At 34.9% G+C, this 16,676-nt stretch overlaps 1 protein-coding gene across 2 annotated transcripts in view; it reads right to left on the reverse strand.

The window, feature by feature from the left end:
• Positions 1–16,200, reverse strand: part of PPP1R3A (protein phosphatase 1 regulatory subunit 3A) — a 72,882-nt gene extending 56,682 nt beyond the window's left edge. Inside the window, exons 1-2 of one of the 2 annotated variants that reach the window (XM_045847915.1) lie at positions 15,761–16,008; positions 15,400–15,482 (exon numbers count right to left, since the gene is read on the reverse strand). In XM_045847915.1, coding sequence (XP_045703871.1) covers positions 15,400–15,482; positions 15,761–15,868 — 191 coding nt within the window. In that variant the 5' untranslated portion in view covers positions 15,869–16,008. Of the gene's footprint in view, positions 1–15,399 lie in introns of both variants that reach the window. The other variant, XM_045847905.1, reaches the window with a different exon arrangement.
• Between the last annotated feature and the right edge of the window lie 476 nt (positions 16,201–16,676).

The raw sequence follows: 16,676 nt of genomic DNA on the forward strand, positions 1-16,676 counted from the left end.
AATCAGAGTAAACAAACAACAAATAAGTAGTTTTAAGAATCATTCTCTGAAAGCAAAGGATAAATTTAGATGATATGTTCTATAACAATATAGTTCAATACAAATTGTTAAGAAACCTTTGGAAAAGATAGCAAGAATTGTGGAGGAGTAAATGAAAGCTACACTAACCTCCTCCCAGGACCAAAATGGAACTACAACTGAATTGTAGAGAAATCACCTTGAAAAACCAACTGCACACTAGATAGAAAGAAGAAGCCTTACAACCACAGACAGTAGAAAATATTTCAGTGCAATGTGACTGGTAGTGTGGAAGAGATGTGAGAGGGCAGGCTGGGTTCCCATAGGTGGAAGCTAAAGTGCCATAGGGATATATTAGCAGCCTAGGGGTTACCTCTAAGAAGTGTTGGGTCTAAATATCAAGCTTGACTCCCCAGCCTACAACAACAGAGCCAGAAAGGAACCAAGAGAACATCCAGCTGTGAAAAGCAGCAGAGGTTCTGTCCACCAGGGAGAGACATCTGGAGAAGTACAAAATTTCATTTGTGGCCACTTACCCTGTGTGCCAAAAAAGGGAGGGCAGAGTGGACAAGAGAAGCTTGAGGAGAGTCTGGTATTGGTGTCTATGAGGAGAGAACTAAAAGAACAGCCACAAGGATCCTTGTGCTGGGTCATTCCACACACTGCAGGAGCCATCTCTCTCATGCAGAACACTCCACTCTGAATAGCAGCAGCCTGAGGGGAAGAAAAAGCCCCACTCACAGGAATTACTCCTCCTTACCCTGTGCTGTTTAAGCCTGACTGGTGGTTACAAATTGATTAGATTAACAACTGATCAGTTTAACATCTGAGGTGGAAAATTCTAAGAAGCAGCCGAAATGAGAAGACAAAGAAACAAAACCCAGATGAAAGAATAAGAGAATTTTCCAGAAGAACTAGATGAAATGGAAGTAAGCAATTCATCAAATAGAGTTTAGGGTGATTATAATGATATTCAAATCATGTAAAAAGACATAGAAACCATAAAAAAGGTTCATTCAGAAATAAAGAATGCAATATCTGGGATAAATAATAGACTGGAAGGAAAAAAACAGTAGGTCAGATGAAGCAGAGGATCGAATTAGTGTTTTGGAAGACAAAATAGAAAAAAAAAACAACCAGGCATAGCAGCAAAAAGAAAAAAAAAGAATTAATAAAAATGAGAAGAGCTTGAGAGACATCTTAGAAAACATGAAGCATAACAATATCCATATCATGGGAATACCAGAAAGAGAAGAGAGTGAGCAAGGGGTTGAGAACTTCTTTGAAGAAACAATGACTGAAAATTTCTCTAGTCTTGTAAAGGAAAGTGTTGTACCAGTCCAGAAAGCTCAGAGAGTGCCAAATAAGTTGGACTCAAAGAAACCTACACTGAGACATATCATAATTAAAGTGACAAGGCTTAAAGATAAGTAGAGAATCCTAACAGCTACAAGAGAAGAGCAGGATGTTACCTGCAAAGAAACACCAATTAGACTGTCATCTGATTACTCAACAGAAACATTTCAGGCCAGAAGGGAGTAGCATGAAATATTCAAGGTGATGAAAAGCAAGGACCTACAACCAAGGCTACTTTTCCCACCAAAGCTATCATTTAAAAGTGAAGGATAAATAAGGAGTTTCCCAGACAAGAAAAAGTGAAAGCAATATTTTTTAAGATTTTTTTCTTCATGGTTTCTTTATTCATTTTTAAATAATTAATTAATTATTTTTTCCACATTTTTAGCTGTCCAAGTACACTTTTCTGCTTTTTCTCCCCACCCAACCTAACCTTCCAGCCCTCCCCACCTCCCTCCCACCTCCACACCCCCCATTTTTGTCCATGTGTCCTCTATAATCACTCCTGCAAACTCTTCAGCCTTTTCTCCTAAAATTCCCTCCCCTCTCCTCTCTAGTCACCATCCTAACACAAAACTAATACTGCAACAAATGTTAAAGTGCTTACTTGAAGAAGTAAAAGAGAAAGAAAAAAAACAGAGGAAACAATCTAACAATAAAATAGCACTACATGTGTGTCTATCAATAACCACCTGAAATATTAATAGTTTAAATGCTCCAGCCAAAAGTTAGAGAGTAGCTTAATGGATTAAAAAAAATCATGATCCATATGTATGCTGCTTCCAAGAAACCCATCTCATATGAAAAGATACACACAGACTAAAATAAAAGGAATAGAAAAAATATAGTTGATAATATGGGAAAAAATAGTTGAGATCAAAGTACTTACACCTGAAAAAAACAACAGACTTTAAAAACAAGGTAATAGTAAGAGAAAAAGAACACTACAAAATGATAAAGGGAACAATCCAACAAGAGGATATAACCCTAGTAAATACTTACACATTCAACATAGTAGCACTTAAATATGCAAAGCAAATATAGTTTTTAAGAATGTAAAGACTTTATTTATTTTTTGAGAGAAGGGGAGGGAAGGCAAAAGAATTGGAGAGAAACATCAGTGTGTGGTTGCCTCTCATGCACCCCTAACTGAGGGCCTTGCCAGCAATCCAGGTATGTGCCCGGACTGGGAATCGATCCAGCAACCCTTTGGTTAGTAAGTCAGCACTCAATGCACTGAGACACACCAGCCAGGAAAACAAAGCAAATCTTGATGGACAAAAAGGGAGAGATCCAAAGAAACACAGTCATAGTTGGGGATTTTAAAACTCCATTCACTTCAATGGATAGATTTCCCCAGAGGAAAATCAGCAAGAAGATAGTGGCCTTAAACAACACACTAGATTAATGGATTTAATTAATATCTTCTGTGAATTTCACCCCAAAGCAGCAAATATACATACTTTATAACTGCACATGGAACATTTTCTAGAACAGACCACTTGTTAGAACATAAACAAGTTTCAGTAGAAGATATCAAGCATCTTCTCTGTTCACAATGTTATGAAACTAGAAATCATGCAGGAGCACACTGAAATAAACACAAATTAAGATAGGACACGTGGAAAACAATCCTTAGAGGAAAATTCATAGCCCTACAGCCCATCTCATAAACCAGAAAAAGCTCAAATAAATTATCTAATTTCACACTTAAAAAAGGAACTTGAAAAAGAACAAGAAACAAGGTCTGATGTGAGTAGAAGGAAGTTAATAATTAAGAGAGGAAATAAATGAAGTAAAGTTAAAAAAAAACAATACAAAAGGTCAATGAATCCAAGAGCTGGTTCTTTGAAAAGATAAATGAAATTGACAAACTTTTAATCAAACTCATCAAGACAAAAAGTAAATGAACCAAATAATTAAATGGGCTCTAAAATCTGTTTCAGATAGGAAAGGCATCTACTATTTGGCATGCTTTACAAATAAAATTGGGCAAATAATTTGATCATTTTGACTACTACACCTTTAAAAAGGGATAAGTAAAATTTAAATGCACAGCTCCAAAATTGCTCTTGATTTCTGAACACTGACTTTGTATCCCACTAATTTGTCAAGTTCTCTTAATAAGTCAAATAGGGATTTTTTTTTTGGAAACTATAGAGTTTTCTATGTACACTATCACACATCTAAGAATGACAGTTTTACTTCCCCCTTTCCAATTTGGATACTCTTTATAGTTTTTCTTGTGTAATTGTCATGGCTAGAACTTCCAGTACTATGTTCAATAAAAGTAGTGAAGGCAGACACCTTTATTTTATTCCTGATCTTGAGTGGAAAGCTTTTAGTGTTTGCCATTGAATATGATATTAGCTGTAGTTTTCTTGTATATGGCCATATTATGTGAAAATATGCTCCCTCTATACCCATTTAGCTGAGCGTTTTTATCATAAATGGGTGCTAGATTTTCTCAAATGCTTTTCAGCATCTATTGATATGATAATGTTATTTTTTCATTTTGTTTATGTGGTGTATTATGTTTATTGATTTGCAAATTATTGTACCAACAATGAAATAGCAGAAAGAGAAACTAGGAAAAAAATCCCTTTTACTATAGCAACAAGAAAAATAAAGCACGTAAGGATAAATTTAACTGAGGAAGTAAAAGATCTGTATTCAGGAAACTATAAAACACTGAAGAGAGAAAGTAAGGAAAGTACAAACAAATGGATGCATATGCCATGTTCATGGGTTGGAAGAATTAATATTACTACAATGTCCACAGTACCCAAAACAATCTATAGAGTCAACATAATTTCTATTGAAATGTCAATGGCATATTTCACAGACCTAGAAAAAATATTTCAAAAATTTATATCGAACCAAAAAAGAACCCATATAGCCTCACAATACTGATAGAAAAAGAATAAAGTAGGCAGGAATACAATTCCAGTTATCAAACCATCCTACCAAGGCCCCTGTAATCAAAACAGTCTGATGCTGGCATAAGAACAGACACATAGATCAAGGGAACAGAATAAGAGCCCACAATTAAACTTATGTCTCTATGGTCAATTTTTTATTTGACAAAGGGGATATGAGCATACAATGGGGTAAAAATATCCTCTTCAATAAATGGCATTGAGAGAACTGGACTGGTACATGCCAAAAATTTTTAAACTAGACCACCATCTTATACCATATACCAGAAGAAACTCAAAATGGATTTAAAAAACTTAAATATAAGTCATAACAGTATAAAAGTCCTAGAGGACAACTCTAGGCAGTAAAATTTCAGTAATCTCATGTAGCAGTATTTTTGCCCATATACTCCTAGGTCCAAGGGAATGAAGGAAAAAATGGGACTACATCAAATTAAAAAGCTTATGTATGGGTAAAGAAACCATCATCAAAATAAAAAGGGAACTGACCATATGGGAGAACATATTTGCCAATGACATATCAGACACAGCTCTGATCTCCAAAATATATAAAGAAATCATGACTCAATACCATGAAGACAAACAATCCAATTAAAAAATGGACAAAGGAACCTCTCCAAGGGGTCATATAGATGGCCCATAGACATATGAAAAAGTGTTCAATATTACTAGCCATCAGAGAGATGCAAATTAAAACCACAATGAGTAATGACCATCATTAATAAATCAACAAACAAGTTCTGGCAAGAATGTGGAGACAATGGAACCCTGGTGCCCTGTTGGTAGGAATGCAGACTGGTGCAGTCACAGTGGAAAACAGTATGGAATTTCTGTTAGAAACTAGAAATGGAAGCTTTTTTTGACCCAAGGATTCCACTGCTGGGAATTTACCCTAAGAATCCTGAAATATCAATTCAAACAGCACTATGCTCCCCTGTGTTCATAGCAGTGCTATTTATAATATCCAAGTACTGGAAACAGCCTAAGTGCCCATCACTAAATGAGTGTATCAAAAAACTGTGCCACATTTACACAATGGAGTACTATACAGCAGAAAGAAAGAAGAAACTCCTGCATTTTGTGACAGCATGGATGGTACTGGAGAATATTATCCTAAGTAAAATAAGCCAGGCATTGAAAGGCAAATACCACATGATCTCACCTATTGAAAGGAATCCAATAAAAAAGTAAACTAATGAGAAAAACAGAACCAGAGACATGGAAACATGGAACAGACTGGAAGTGACCAGAGGGGAGGATAATAAGGGGAGAAAAATGAAGGTACTAGTCAAAGAACATACATAAATAACCCATGGATGTGGTCAAATGTATGGGAATTGATGGGGGGGAGTGGGGAATGGGCTGGGCAGAGGAGGGCAAAGGGGGTCATATTGGGACAACTTTAATAAAATAATGATTAAAAGTTTAAGAAAATAAAAAAAATAAACTGTCATAGCCAAGAGTAACCTAAGGAGAAATAATAAGTTTTAGTAATGTGGTATCTTGGCTGAAATCCTGGAACAGAAAAGAGACATTATTTAAAAACTAAGGAAATCTGAATAAAGTATGAAATTTGTTTTAAAAAATCCACAACTACACATAGGACAATCATTGTTTATGATGGTAGAATTATACTTCTAATTGTAACTTAAATAGCACTACTGTACAATACACTCAGATCATTTTCAGAGTAACTTAATGGGGGAAGGAATAGCAAAATTTTATAAGGCAGTTCTGTTTAAAGTACAATTAGTCTCCACTACACAATGCAGTAGAACAATTTAGCAATGAATTTCTATTTGTCATAAAATCTTTAAACAGCAGGTCAGTATGATGAAGGTTTCAAAACTAGTTAATAACTCTACCATGCCAGTTACCAAGTGAAACTATTAGAGAAACAGAATTACAATGTGAAAAGATCTGAGAGATGTTTTCAAGAGCTTTTTCTTTTTTATATAGTGGTCAGTTAAAGAGAATGCTTTAAAACAAAGGAATTGCCAGAATGTAATAGTGTATAATGTATTTTCTTGGAGGAAAATATTATATAAAATTCAATTTTATCTTTTCTTCATAGATATACTGGTATGATAAGGCGAAATTGTATACAACCAGCTCAGTTATTTAGTCCAAAAGAACCATCTTAAGAATAACTACTTTATTTTTTTTTAATTTTTTTTTATTTTATTTATTTATTTTTAGAGAAGGAAGGGAGGGAGAGAGAGAGAGAGAAACATCAATGTGTGGTTGCTGGGGGTTATGGCCTGCAACCCAGGCATGTACCCTGGCTGGGAATTGAACCTGGGACACTTTGGTTCCCAGCCCGCGCTCAATCCACTGAGCTACGCCAGCCAGGGCAAGAATAACTACTTTAAGAAAAATATGTGTATTTCATTTTTAAAAAGTAGCTAGTGTCCAACTTATGATCAGGTGATATAACAAAATATTTTGTAACCCAAAAGTTGCTAGATTTTGGAAATAATTTTCCCCATGGAAACATCACCATAAATATCATTTAGATTTCCTGGTTAGTGACTAAAAGATTACTGAACCCATAACATAACTAATTTAAAAACTATTAATTTCATCCTGGGCCCTGGTAGCAGGTATGATATTAAGAAAAACAAGAATTTCTCCATTAATTTCAGGCATTAATTTCACCGGACACAAGATTTTTAATGTAGAATTTATCACTTATGCCATTATAAGTATTATAAGTATCTACAAAGTGCCAACATTTGGAAGATGCATGTCACTGAATGTATTTCTTATAGCAATTCTTTTTTAAATTTTTGTTCAAGTACAGTTGTCTCCATTTTCCCCATTCCACTCTCCCCCCTCACACATCCCCGCCTCCCATGCTTGATCTTATCCGCCTTTAGTTTTGTCCACTTGTCTTTTATATCTGTTCCTTGATGACTCTTCCCCTTCTTTCCCAGTTCTTGCAAGTAGAAATTATTATCCCTATTTCACTCCTGAATAAAATGGATGCAAAATAAAATTTATCTAAGTTTATACAAAAATTAATTAGAATGGAAGTCCAAATCTGCCCCACGTTAAAGCCTGGGTTATTTTAATTATGCTTCATTGTTTTTGAGTCCACTTTCTTCTCAAATACAGACACAGAGACACCTAAACACGCACACACTCCTTGCTCTCAGGCTTCTATAGAGCAATTACCATAACTGTGTACTCAAATCTGCCTGAAGCCTCACAGTGCTCTGTGCTCTAAAATTATCTATTTCTGTGGTCTCAATAAAAAGTCAAAGCCCATTTGAGCAACTGACCTTAATCGGGTGTAAGATGGTGATAGCACCTGACATCCCTGAGATCCTAAGCTGTCTGCATTTAAAGAGGTGGAATTTTATGTATGCATGTGTGTGTGTCATATATGTCTGTGTGTATCCACATATAAAAACAAACACACATATTTCAGGCGCAGTTTCAAAGTGAGGCGTCACGGTAGTGAAAATCTTAAGTCTGACACAGCACTGGGTAAGTAGGCCCACCTCAACTGTGTGCCTTTTAGGTCACTTCACATACATTATTCCCATTGAGGTGTTAGAATAAAAACTTGGAACAGAGAAGAGCAACATTCAGCAGGAAGAGAAGAGAATGAAAATCTGTGTCATGCTTGTCCTACTTTACAATCCCCCCCATTTTTTTTTTTTTTTGGCCTGGAGCTTTAGTGGTTCAGAGTTCTTGAGCCCTGCTCCAATTTTTTACAGGCTGCAGATGGGCTCTGGGTGGGAAGTTCATTTCAGAGAGATCCCAGAGGATCCAAGTGAGACATGCTATCCAAAGTGTTTCTCTTCAGCTAGAACTTGAGAGAAACTCTTAATGATGAGTTTCTCTTCTTCTCTCAGAAAAGGTTCAAAATTACTCTAAGGAAAGTCTAGGTCAAATGGTACAAATTTCCACTAAGCTGGGAAACCACAAAGCCTTGGTAGGTCTCCAAGGAAACTCGAAGCTGTTTGGCTCCAAATAGTCCTCCTGACAGTTCATTTGCAGCTGTGTTTTATGTTCCCATATGGCCTTGACAGAAGTCCCTCCACAATTACTGTGGACTCAAAACAAGTTAGCTATAAAATACATTACATCCTTATGGCCTCCTGGAGCTATTTACACCTATTTGGACTATTTCCAGGATCCCAGATTATACTGTGAGTATAAATAAAGGAAGTCTCACAATCCAATAGCACGAACTGGAACATGGCAACATGGCCATATCTTATGCTCCATTTTCCAAATGCTCTTCTTGGCTGTATGTTAATGATTTTACCACCTTGAAAGGTAAACACTCTGTAATCTTAAAATCATACCTTAGAAAATATTTCTCTCTTCCCAGTTCTTGAATGTGCCCAGTTCTATTCCTTAGGTACAAAAACTGACCACTAATTAATTTTCTCCTTTGGCATTACAATTTTTCGGAAAGTTATTGCATTTACCTGGCCAACTTAGAAATACCATGCAACACCTATGTCATGTTGTTTCTTTATTTAAAATAATATATTGGTTGCACTTACTGAAATACAAAACCAGATGAAGTTAGTCTATGTTCCCAATTGTACATTTAGCAGCTGGTGGGAAAAAAAAGATATTGAAAATGTATACTCCCTTACCCAATACACAAGATCAGTTACACACCACATATTTTAGAAATCTCTAAATGTAATGTAAGTGTTTCTTATTTCTTCTTTATCCATGGCTTCCATTGTATATCCAAAGAATTTGAGCTTGGTTTTGATGTTCTCTCTCTCCTCCTCTCAGCTTTCATCCTCTGGGAGGTCTTTTCCTTATGTATGCCCAACACTGTACTGAAAACTTTAAAAATATAATCTCATTTTACTTTAACCATCACAATATCAGGCATTGTTATACCATTTATAGATGAGTAAACTGAGTCTTTGAGAAATTAAGTGATGTGTCCATGGCCACATTGCTATTAAGTATACATTTACTGGAATTAATGCACATGTCTTTTCAATGGCAAGGTTAATGTCTTTTTAACCTTTCCAGTCTGGTCATCCATTGTTTCATCTATTAAATATGGAAATATTAATAGTCATTAAGATCTCTTCCAAATTTAAGATGTTCCAGCTATAAGATGACACATATCTCAGAAAATTTGCAGTTCAATTAATTTTGCTTATTTATTAAAGTCCTACAAGAGACAAAGAAATAGCTCTCATAATTTGAAAATTTAGAAATTCTGAAAGGAAAGAGGTGAGGAACTTTGGGGCAGCTTAAGCCTTTTTAGGGTTTTTCACATCCACTTAAAACTGGATTCACTCTTTTCTTTTTTACAGCAGTTAATATTTCCTGATAACTTATCATGTGCCAGGTTTCATGTCCAAAATTTATATGTATTATCTCATGTAGATGCATAGATGAAAACTCCTATGAGATAGTACTATTATTATTCCTAGTTAACAAATGAGGAAACAAAGTTTAACTTGATCACACAGCTAGCATGTGATGAAACTGGGACTCCAAAACCACAAATATTTGACTCAGAAGCCCCTAATTTTAACTTAGAGGTTATACTGCTTTTCTATGCCTCTTTTAGCCTATTTATCTACATATATTTCATGTAAATTATATCAACATTATTTATTTCTTTTGAAATAAAGCCCATGGGATGTAGATCAGAAATCTCCTTAGTTTGCTAGCACATACCCCCAAGCCATATACATGATAACACTTACCAAGTATCTCATGATGCATGCCTTATTGGTACAATTAAATACCTTTGGGTTACTCTCAGTCACACATCTATGAGCTACAAACTTTTCTCTCCCTCTATATATTCTTTTTATCCAAAGTAGATGGAGTAACAAACATCAAAAAATAGGCAACTGCATTAATATGGAGATTTGCAATCTCTGATCTGAAAAAAACCTCCATAAAAAAACCATATTTCCTAAGATGACTGACTTAACTGAAATCCTGCCTTACTAAATGTGTTCCCACAGTTCATTCTGAACTTATTAGAAGAAATTATTGACATTCACAGAAGATGCAATATCCAAGACCTCAGCAGCAAATTAACTTTGGTATTAAGAGGAATTCATGTTAGATTTACATTAGGACAACTTTATTTTCATTTTAACTTTGACTTATATTATACACTAATATCAATTTGCTTGCATGTATAAAGCTAAAATTCACATATGTTTCTTTTTTTGTATTATCTTTGGAAATATCTGACCTCCAAATTAAGTGTGGGAATACTCAAAAAAGACAAATTTAGATTTTATAACTCTTTAGGAGGAGGAAGATATTTTAAAGGCTATAACTTTTATCCAATAAGTATTAGTTCATTTTTATTTTAGCCAAGTACATGTTTTGTAAAATAGCACTAATAAGGTGTGTAATTTTCCCCTAACCAAATTCTTTACAGTGAAATCCAACTGTAGTATTCACTTAGAAATTTGACAATGCTCTCTTGTGTGGGTTTTGGGAATATTTGAAACTCCATTATATATAAATTATATCATGGAAAAGTTGTATAAATATTCTATAATAGCACATGCTGCTCTAAGTAGCTGTCAGGATTTCCTTTATACACTCCATTTTGAATGGTATATAAATCAGATGTAAAAATTCATGTTGGACTAAAACTCAGCAAAAAAGACCTCCTCCAGAGGCAAATGCTTTTTTTTTCAAAATGTGGTTTGAATTATGTTAGTGATTTTTAAGTTATAGAAGTGCAGAAAATATATTTGTGGTTTTGAAGGAGAGATTTTTTTCCATTTTTTTATAGCTCATTAGGAAACTTTACAGACCTTTAGACTATTTTGTGGTTTAATTCTTTTCAGATTATTACCCAAAGCAATATTAAAACTTGAATGATGTCTGCTATGAATCCAGTGTTTACTGTTCTGAATACAAATGTGTTTATGGATATATATATATACAGGGTGAGACAAAAGTCAGTTTGCAGTAGTGAGTATGCAAAGCAGAGTTCTATTATTTATTATTTTTAATACAAATAACTACTCTTGCCCTACCTTGTATATAGCTATATATATCTTAGATTAGAAAATTCTATAATATAGTGACTGAGGTAGATTAGGCCTGTCAGTTGCACACTTGGTTCTTAATATCAAACAAAATTTGGTTTATCAAATGAATCCCCTTTCTGTACCATAGTTCAGCATATATTGCCTGTAATTTTAAAACTGAATATTTAGCTATGGCAGCCATCAGAGAGTTCAGGTCCAGTTGCAGGTGCTGAGAGTTGGCGGATGGCCAGTTGAACTTGAAAACGGCCCTGCTAGGAGGCCACCTCAGCTCTGTAGACAGGAAGATTAAGACTTCTGGTTGAGAGAGAGAGACAGAAAGAGAGACATTGACACAAGAGAGAAGCAATGATTTGCTGCCTCCCACATGTGCCCCAACCAGGGCATCAAACCTACAACCTAGATTTTCCCCTCTACAATCAAAACAGCAACCTAGTCTGCTGCCTGATCTTCTGCAGTAGGGAATGCTTCTGGTCCCTGAAGACAAGACCTAGTAGGATTCCTGCCATGATGGAAGAGTAGGTAGAAACACTTCTTTTCCTCGAACAAACAAAAGAAAGATATTTGTGGTTTTGAAGGAGAGATTTTTTTTTCCATTTTTTATAGCTCATTAGGAATCTTTACAGACCTTTAGAACAACCAATTTAAAAACAACCAGAACTGCCAGAAGATCAAACTGCATGGAAGTCCAACAACCATGAATTATCCTTTATGAACTAAGTTATGAAACTAGAGCTCCTTTAACTCTAAGGAGTTAAAGAAAGATTCATCCAGACTGATAAGAGGGGTGGAGACAGGCAGGAGGGCAGAGAGGATGCAGGGCAAGGCTGCGGACCAGCAGGTGAGGTGGGAGCTGGCAGGGCAGGCTATCACACACTCACAAATGGATAAGCCAGGAGGAACAAATGGAGAGTGGTACAGACTGTGAAATCCAGGGTTTCAGTGTGGGTAACTAAAGATTCAAAATCTATTGCTGTGAAAGTCTGTAGAGGTTGTGGCAGTAGGAGAAACTCCCAATATTGCAGAAAAGTCTGGTAGTCCTAGAATGTACAGAAACCTACTCAGGGAAACAGCACCTAAAAGGGCACAATCATCTTGTGGGAAGTGAGGGAAGTGATGGAGTGGGGTGAGAGCTGAGCAAGTGGCATTGTTCCCTGTCTGACCCCTCCCCCAAAGACAGCAGCACAATGAAGCAAAAAGGGTTGCTCTGCCCTGGTGAACAGCTCCTTAGGTGTGCACCCCTTACAGTGTGACAAATATGCTGAGATAAACAAATATGGCCCAAGTGAAAGTACAGATCAAAACTCCAGAAAATGAACTAAGCAACAAAGAGATAGACAACCTATGTGATGCAGAGTTCAAAACACTGGTAATCGGGATGCTCATAGAAATGGTCTAGCTCAGTCACAAAATGAAGGAAGAAATGGAGGCTATACAAAGCGAATTAAAGAAAAATATACAGGGAACCAACTGTGAAGGGAAGAAAACTGGGACTCAAATCAATGATGTGGAACAAAAGGAAGAAATAAACATCCAACCAGAAAAAAATGAAGAAACACGAATCCAAAAAAATGAGGAGAGGCTGAGGAACCTCTGGGACAACTTTAAATGCTCCAACATTCAAATCATGAGGTGCCAGAAAGAGTAGAGGAAGAGCAAGAAATTGAAAATGTATTTGAACAAACAATGAAGGAAAGCTTCCCCAATCTGTCAAAAAATAGACTTCCAGGAAGTTTGGAAAGCTCAGAGAGTCCCAGAGAATTTGGATCCAAGGAGGAACACTCCAAGACATATCATAATTAAGTTAACCAAGTTTAAAGATAAGGAGAGAATCTTAAAAGCAGCAAGAGAAAAGGACACAATTACCTCCAAAGGAGTTTTCATAAGACTTTCAGCTGTTTTCTCAAAAGAAACCTTACAGGAAAGAAAAGGCAGGCAAGAAATATTCAGTCATGACAGGCAAGGACTTACATGCAAGATTAATCTACCTAGCAGAGCTATTACTTAGGGTGGAAGGGCAGATAAAGTGCTTCCCAGATAAGGTCAAGTTAAAGTAATTCATCATCACCAAGCCCTTATAGTATGAAATGTTAAAAGGACTTATATAAGACATAGAAGATCAAAAACTCTGAATAGTAAAATGACAACAAACTCACATCTATCAACAACTGAACCTAAAACACAAAAACTAACTAAACAACTTGAACAGGAACAGAATCACACAATTGGAGATCACGTGGAGTGATATCAGCTGGAGTGGAGAGGGGGATAATGGGAAAGGTATAGGGAATAAGAAGCTTAATAGGTAAGCACAAAATAGACAGGGGGGAGGTTTAGAACTTTGTATGAGAAGAAGAACCCAAAGAACTTACATGTACAACCCATGCACATGAATTGAGGGGCAGGGAATGTTAAAGGGTTGGGGGATGAAGGGAGGAGGGAAATAAAAGGGACAAAAAATTAGGACAACTGTAATAGCATAATCAATAAAATGTGCTTTAAAAATAAAATAGCATATTTAATTTGCACAAAAATCCTCAAACAATGCTTCTTTTATGAGACTTTTGATAATAAGGTTGTGCCTTTTCCAAATTTTGCTTCCTTCTATCATATAGACCAATTTGCAGCATGTTTAATAGATATCATGATGATAAACTCATTTGGAATGAAATATGCATATATGTATGTATATAAATTATTTTGTTAAATACTGTTAACTTATTTTATCTGTATAAATATCATGTTGCTGAGTAATTTCATAAATGTATAAATTATTATTTTAGCACATGTAGAGATTATGATTATATTTACTCTCTAAATAGTATCAGTTAAAACCTGAGAAAGTTTTCTTTAGACTAACAAAGTTGGCAAAATTCACAAAGTTGAGTAAGCAGATTTTTCAAATGACTTTGAAGAATAGTAAAAAGTAGAAATGATTTATATAGTTGAATTTCTTCCATCTATATTATATGCAATTTATTAATGCATTAAAATTATATATTTAGATCAGGCATTAATATATAAAAAGTTTGGATTTTCCAATATTATTTCTTAGGTATTTATTTAATTGTGTTAGAACCTGGGTATCTTGATCCCTAATACAGCTCCTTTTTTATTATATCATACTATTTCTGATTCAATTACTATAATCTTTGGGCCTAATGAGTTTGAACAACCTAGAGAATAATCAAACATTTGACTGTGACTGGTGGAGTGGTGTGAAGTTTTCTAGTAGGACATTCTGCAGTAGATGTTTTATCTACTAAACAAGTGTCATGAAAATCAGTCAACTCTACAATAAAGAGAATTGAATGCCAGTTTTCTATTTTTTTTGCATATTAACGGGAGAATAAGGCTACTAATATGGGGTTATAGTTCAAATTTCTAATCTATAAGGCTACATATTTTTATTTCTAGTTATGTATTTCTTTTATTTGGCTCCATTTACTTTTACTAAATCATATCCCTTTGTGCTTCATGTTACATTTGGTTATAATTGCATTATGAAGCTTTATGTGTAATTCATACATCACTCATATGGTTATATCTTTCTCTTAGTTTATCATTAAAGTCATAGGTTTTATGATTTAACTTAACATGTATCACTCCAAACAAAAATGGGTTGCAGATTTTAGGGGAAGTCTAGAAGTTTCTGAGCTGTAGGTACATTGAAACACAGTTTTATGTTTTTCAGAAATGTTTTGAAGTACAGTAAAGATTTTTTAAATGCTTAAAAATATTATTTAAATGACAGATAAATAGTTTTACATGTTAAGAATCTAGATTCAATGGGTTGAACTTAAGCAATTTATATCTCATTAGGCAATACACACACACACACACACAGTACACTCTGCAGTATGCATACATATACTACACTCTCTCTTTCATCTGACATTATATGAAATTGTCTCTTTTATTTGGAGAAGAGATAACACAGTGCTATTTGAATAGCATTTACCTTGTTATTTTAAACGGAATGGCTATCTCTTAACACTACATGAAATAAACAATGACAAAAAACTTTAAGATTATAGAATAAAGAATGTAAGATATATTCTCACCTTGATTTTACCTTTAAACAGCCTTTTATTTGTCTATTAGCAAGGTCTTCCCAAGGTTTTACAGGCTTCAGTTCTTGTTCTTTCTTTTGACAAACCAATATATAATTTGTGCCATTATTATTTGACCAAAATGTACCAACAGAAGTTTCATAACGTATACAAAACTGAATTTTACTGCCATCTTTTTGATAAGGAGGAACCAATGAAATCTTAAAGGAGAACTGATCTGTTTCACCATCACATGAATTTGGGACATATTCTGCTAATATGTCATAATGTGTCTGCCAATCATCTAAGGACATTCTCACATATACTAACTTCTCAAAAGAAATATTTAAAACTCGAATAATGCCTTTCATACTTGTAGATCCAGGAAGATACTCAGCTGACTCCAGTATTGCTTTCTGTTCTTGAAGTTGTTGCATAAGCTCTCTTGAAGAAGGTAAGTCAAACAGTGGAGATAAAACATATTCTTCTGGGTGGAAAATGTCCTTCCTTGAGTCAAAATTGGTTAAAACACTTGGTAAATCCCAGCAATCAAATTCTTTGACAGATACTAGATTTAATCCAAAGGTGTCAGCAAATGAAACTCTTCTCACACCTGAAGGTGGAATGTCTAGGGACATATCTTCAGAAGAATCAGAACCTCGTCTACTAGGTTGAGGGGAGAAACCAGGTTTGAAGGTAGCTTTAACTTCTTCATCTTCAGAAAGAGAATCAGATAAGTTAGGAACTTCTAAAAAGTTATCTTTGTTAATTTGACTAGATTCTTCAGATGGCTCCATGGAAGGCTCCTCTGGACTCTCTGATATCAAGTAAGGGAGAACTGTACAACTAGTACAGGTTGATATTTGAGATACAAAGGCTAAAATAAGTATAATGTTACAGCTGACATTACAAGAAGGAGTCAGTTCTATAAATAGATTTGTTGGCATGTAAACTATGCCAGCTTGCCTCTGAAGACCTTTAATATGATAACACTCATATTACTCTCACCAGTATTTTCAGATTTAACTCTTATTTTTCAAAGTTGCATGTGTTTGTAAGCTGAGTTCCAGAGACACTTTTCTGCATTAAAAAAAAATGTGAAATTTAAGAATAAAAATATTTTATTCAGTTGTTAAGAGTAAAATTTCAGATCATTTACTTTAAAAGAAAATAAAAGTAGTATCACAATGCTAAACATGTAGTTTCAGCTAAACCAATCCATTGGAGCAGACAAGCACAACAGATGAGAATGAGAATATTTATAGAGATGAAAATATCCAGTGCCTAAT

The sequence above is a fragment of the Phyllostomus hastatus genome, unplaced genomic scaffold, assembly GCF_019186645.2.
Source record: "Phyllostomus hastatus isolate PE091 unplaced genomic scaffold, TTU_PhHast_1.1 phas_contig_118, whole genome shotgun sequence".
Taxonomy (NCBI): Eukaryota; Metazoa; Chordata; class Mammalia; order Chiroptera; family Phyllostomidae; genus Phyllostomus; species Phyllostomus hastatus.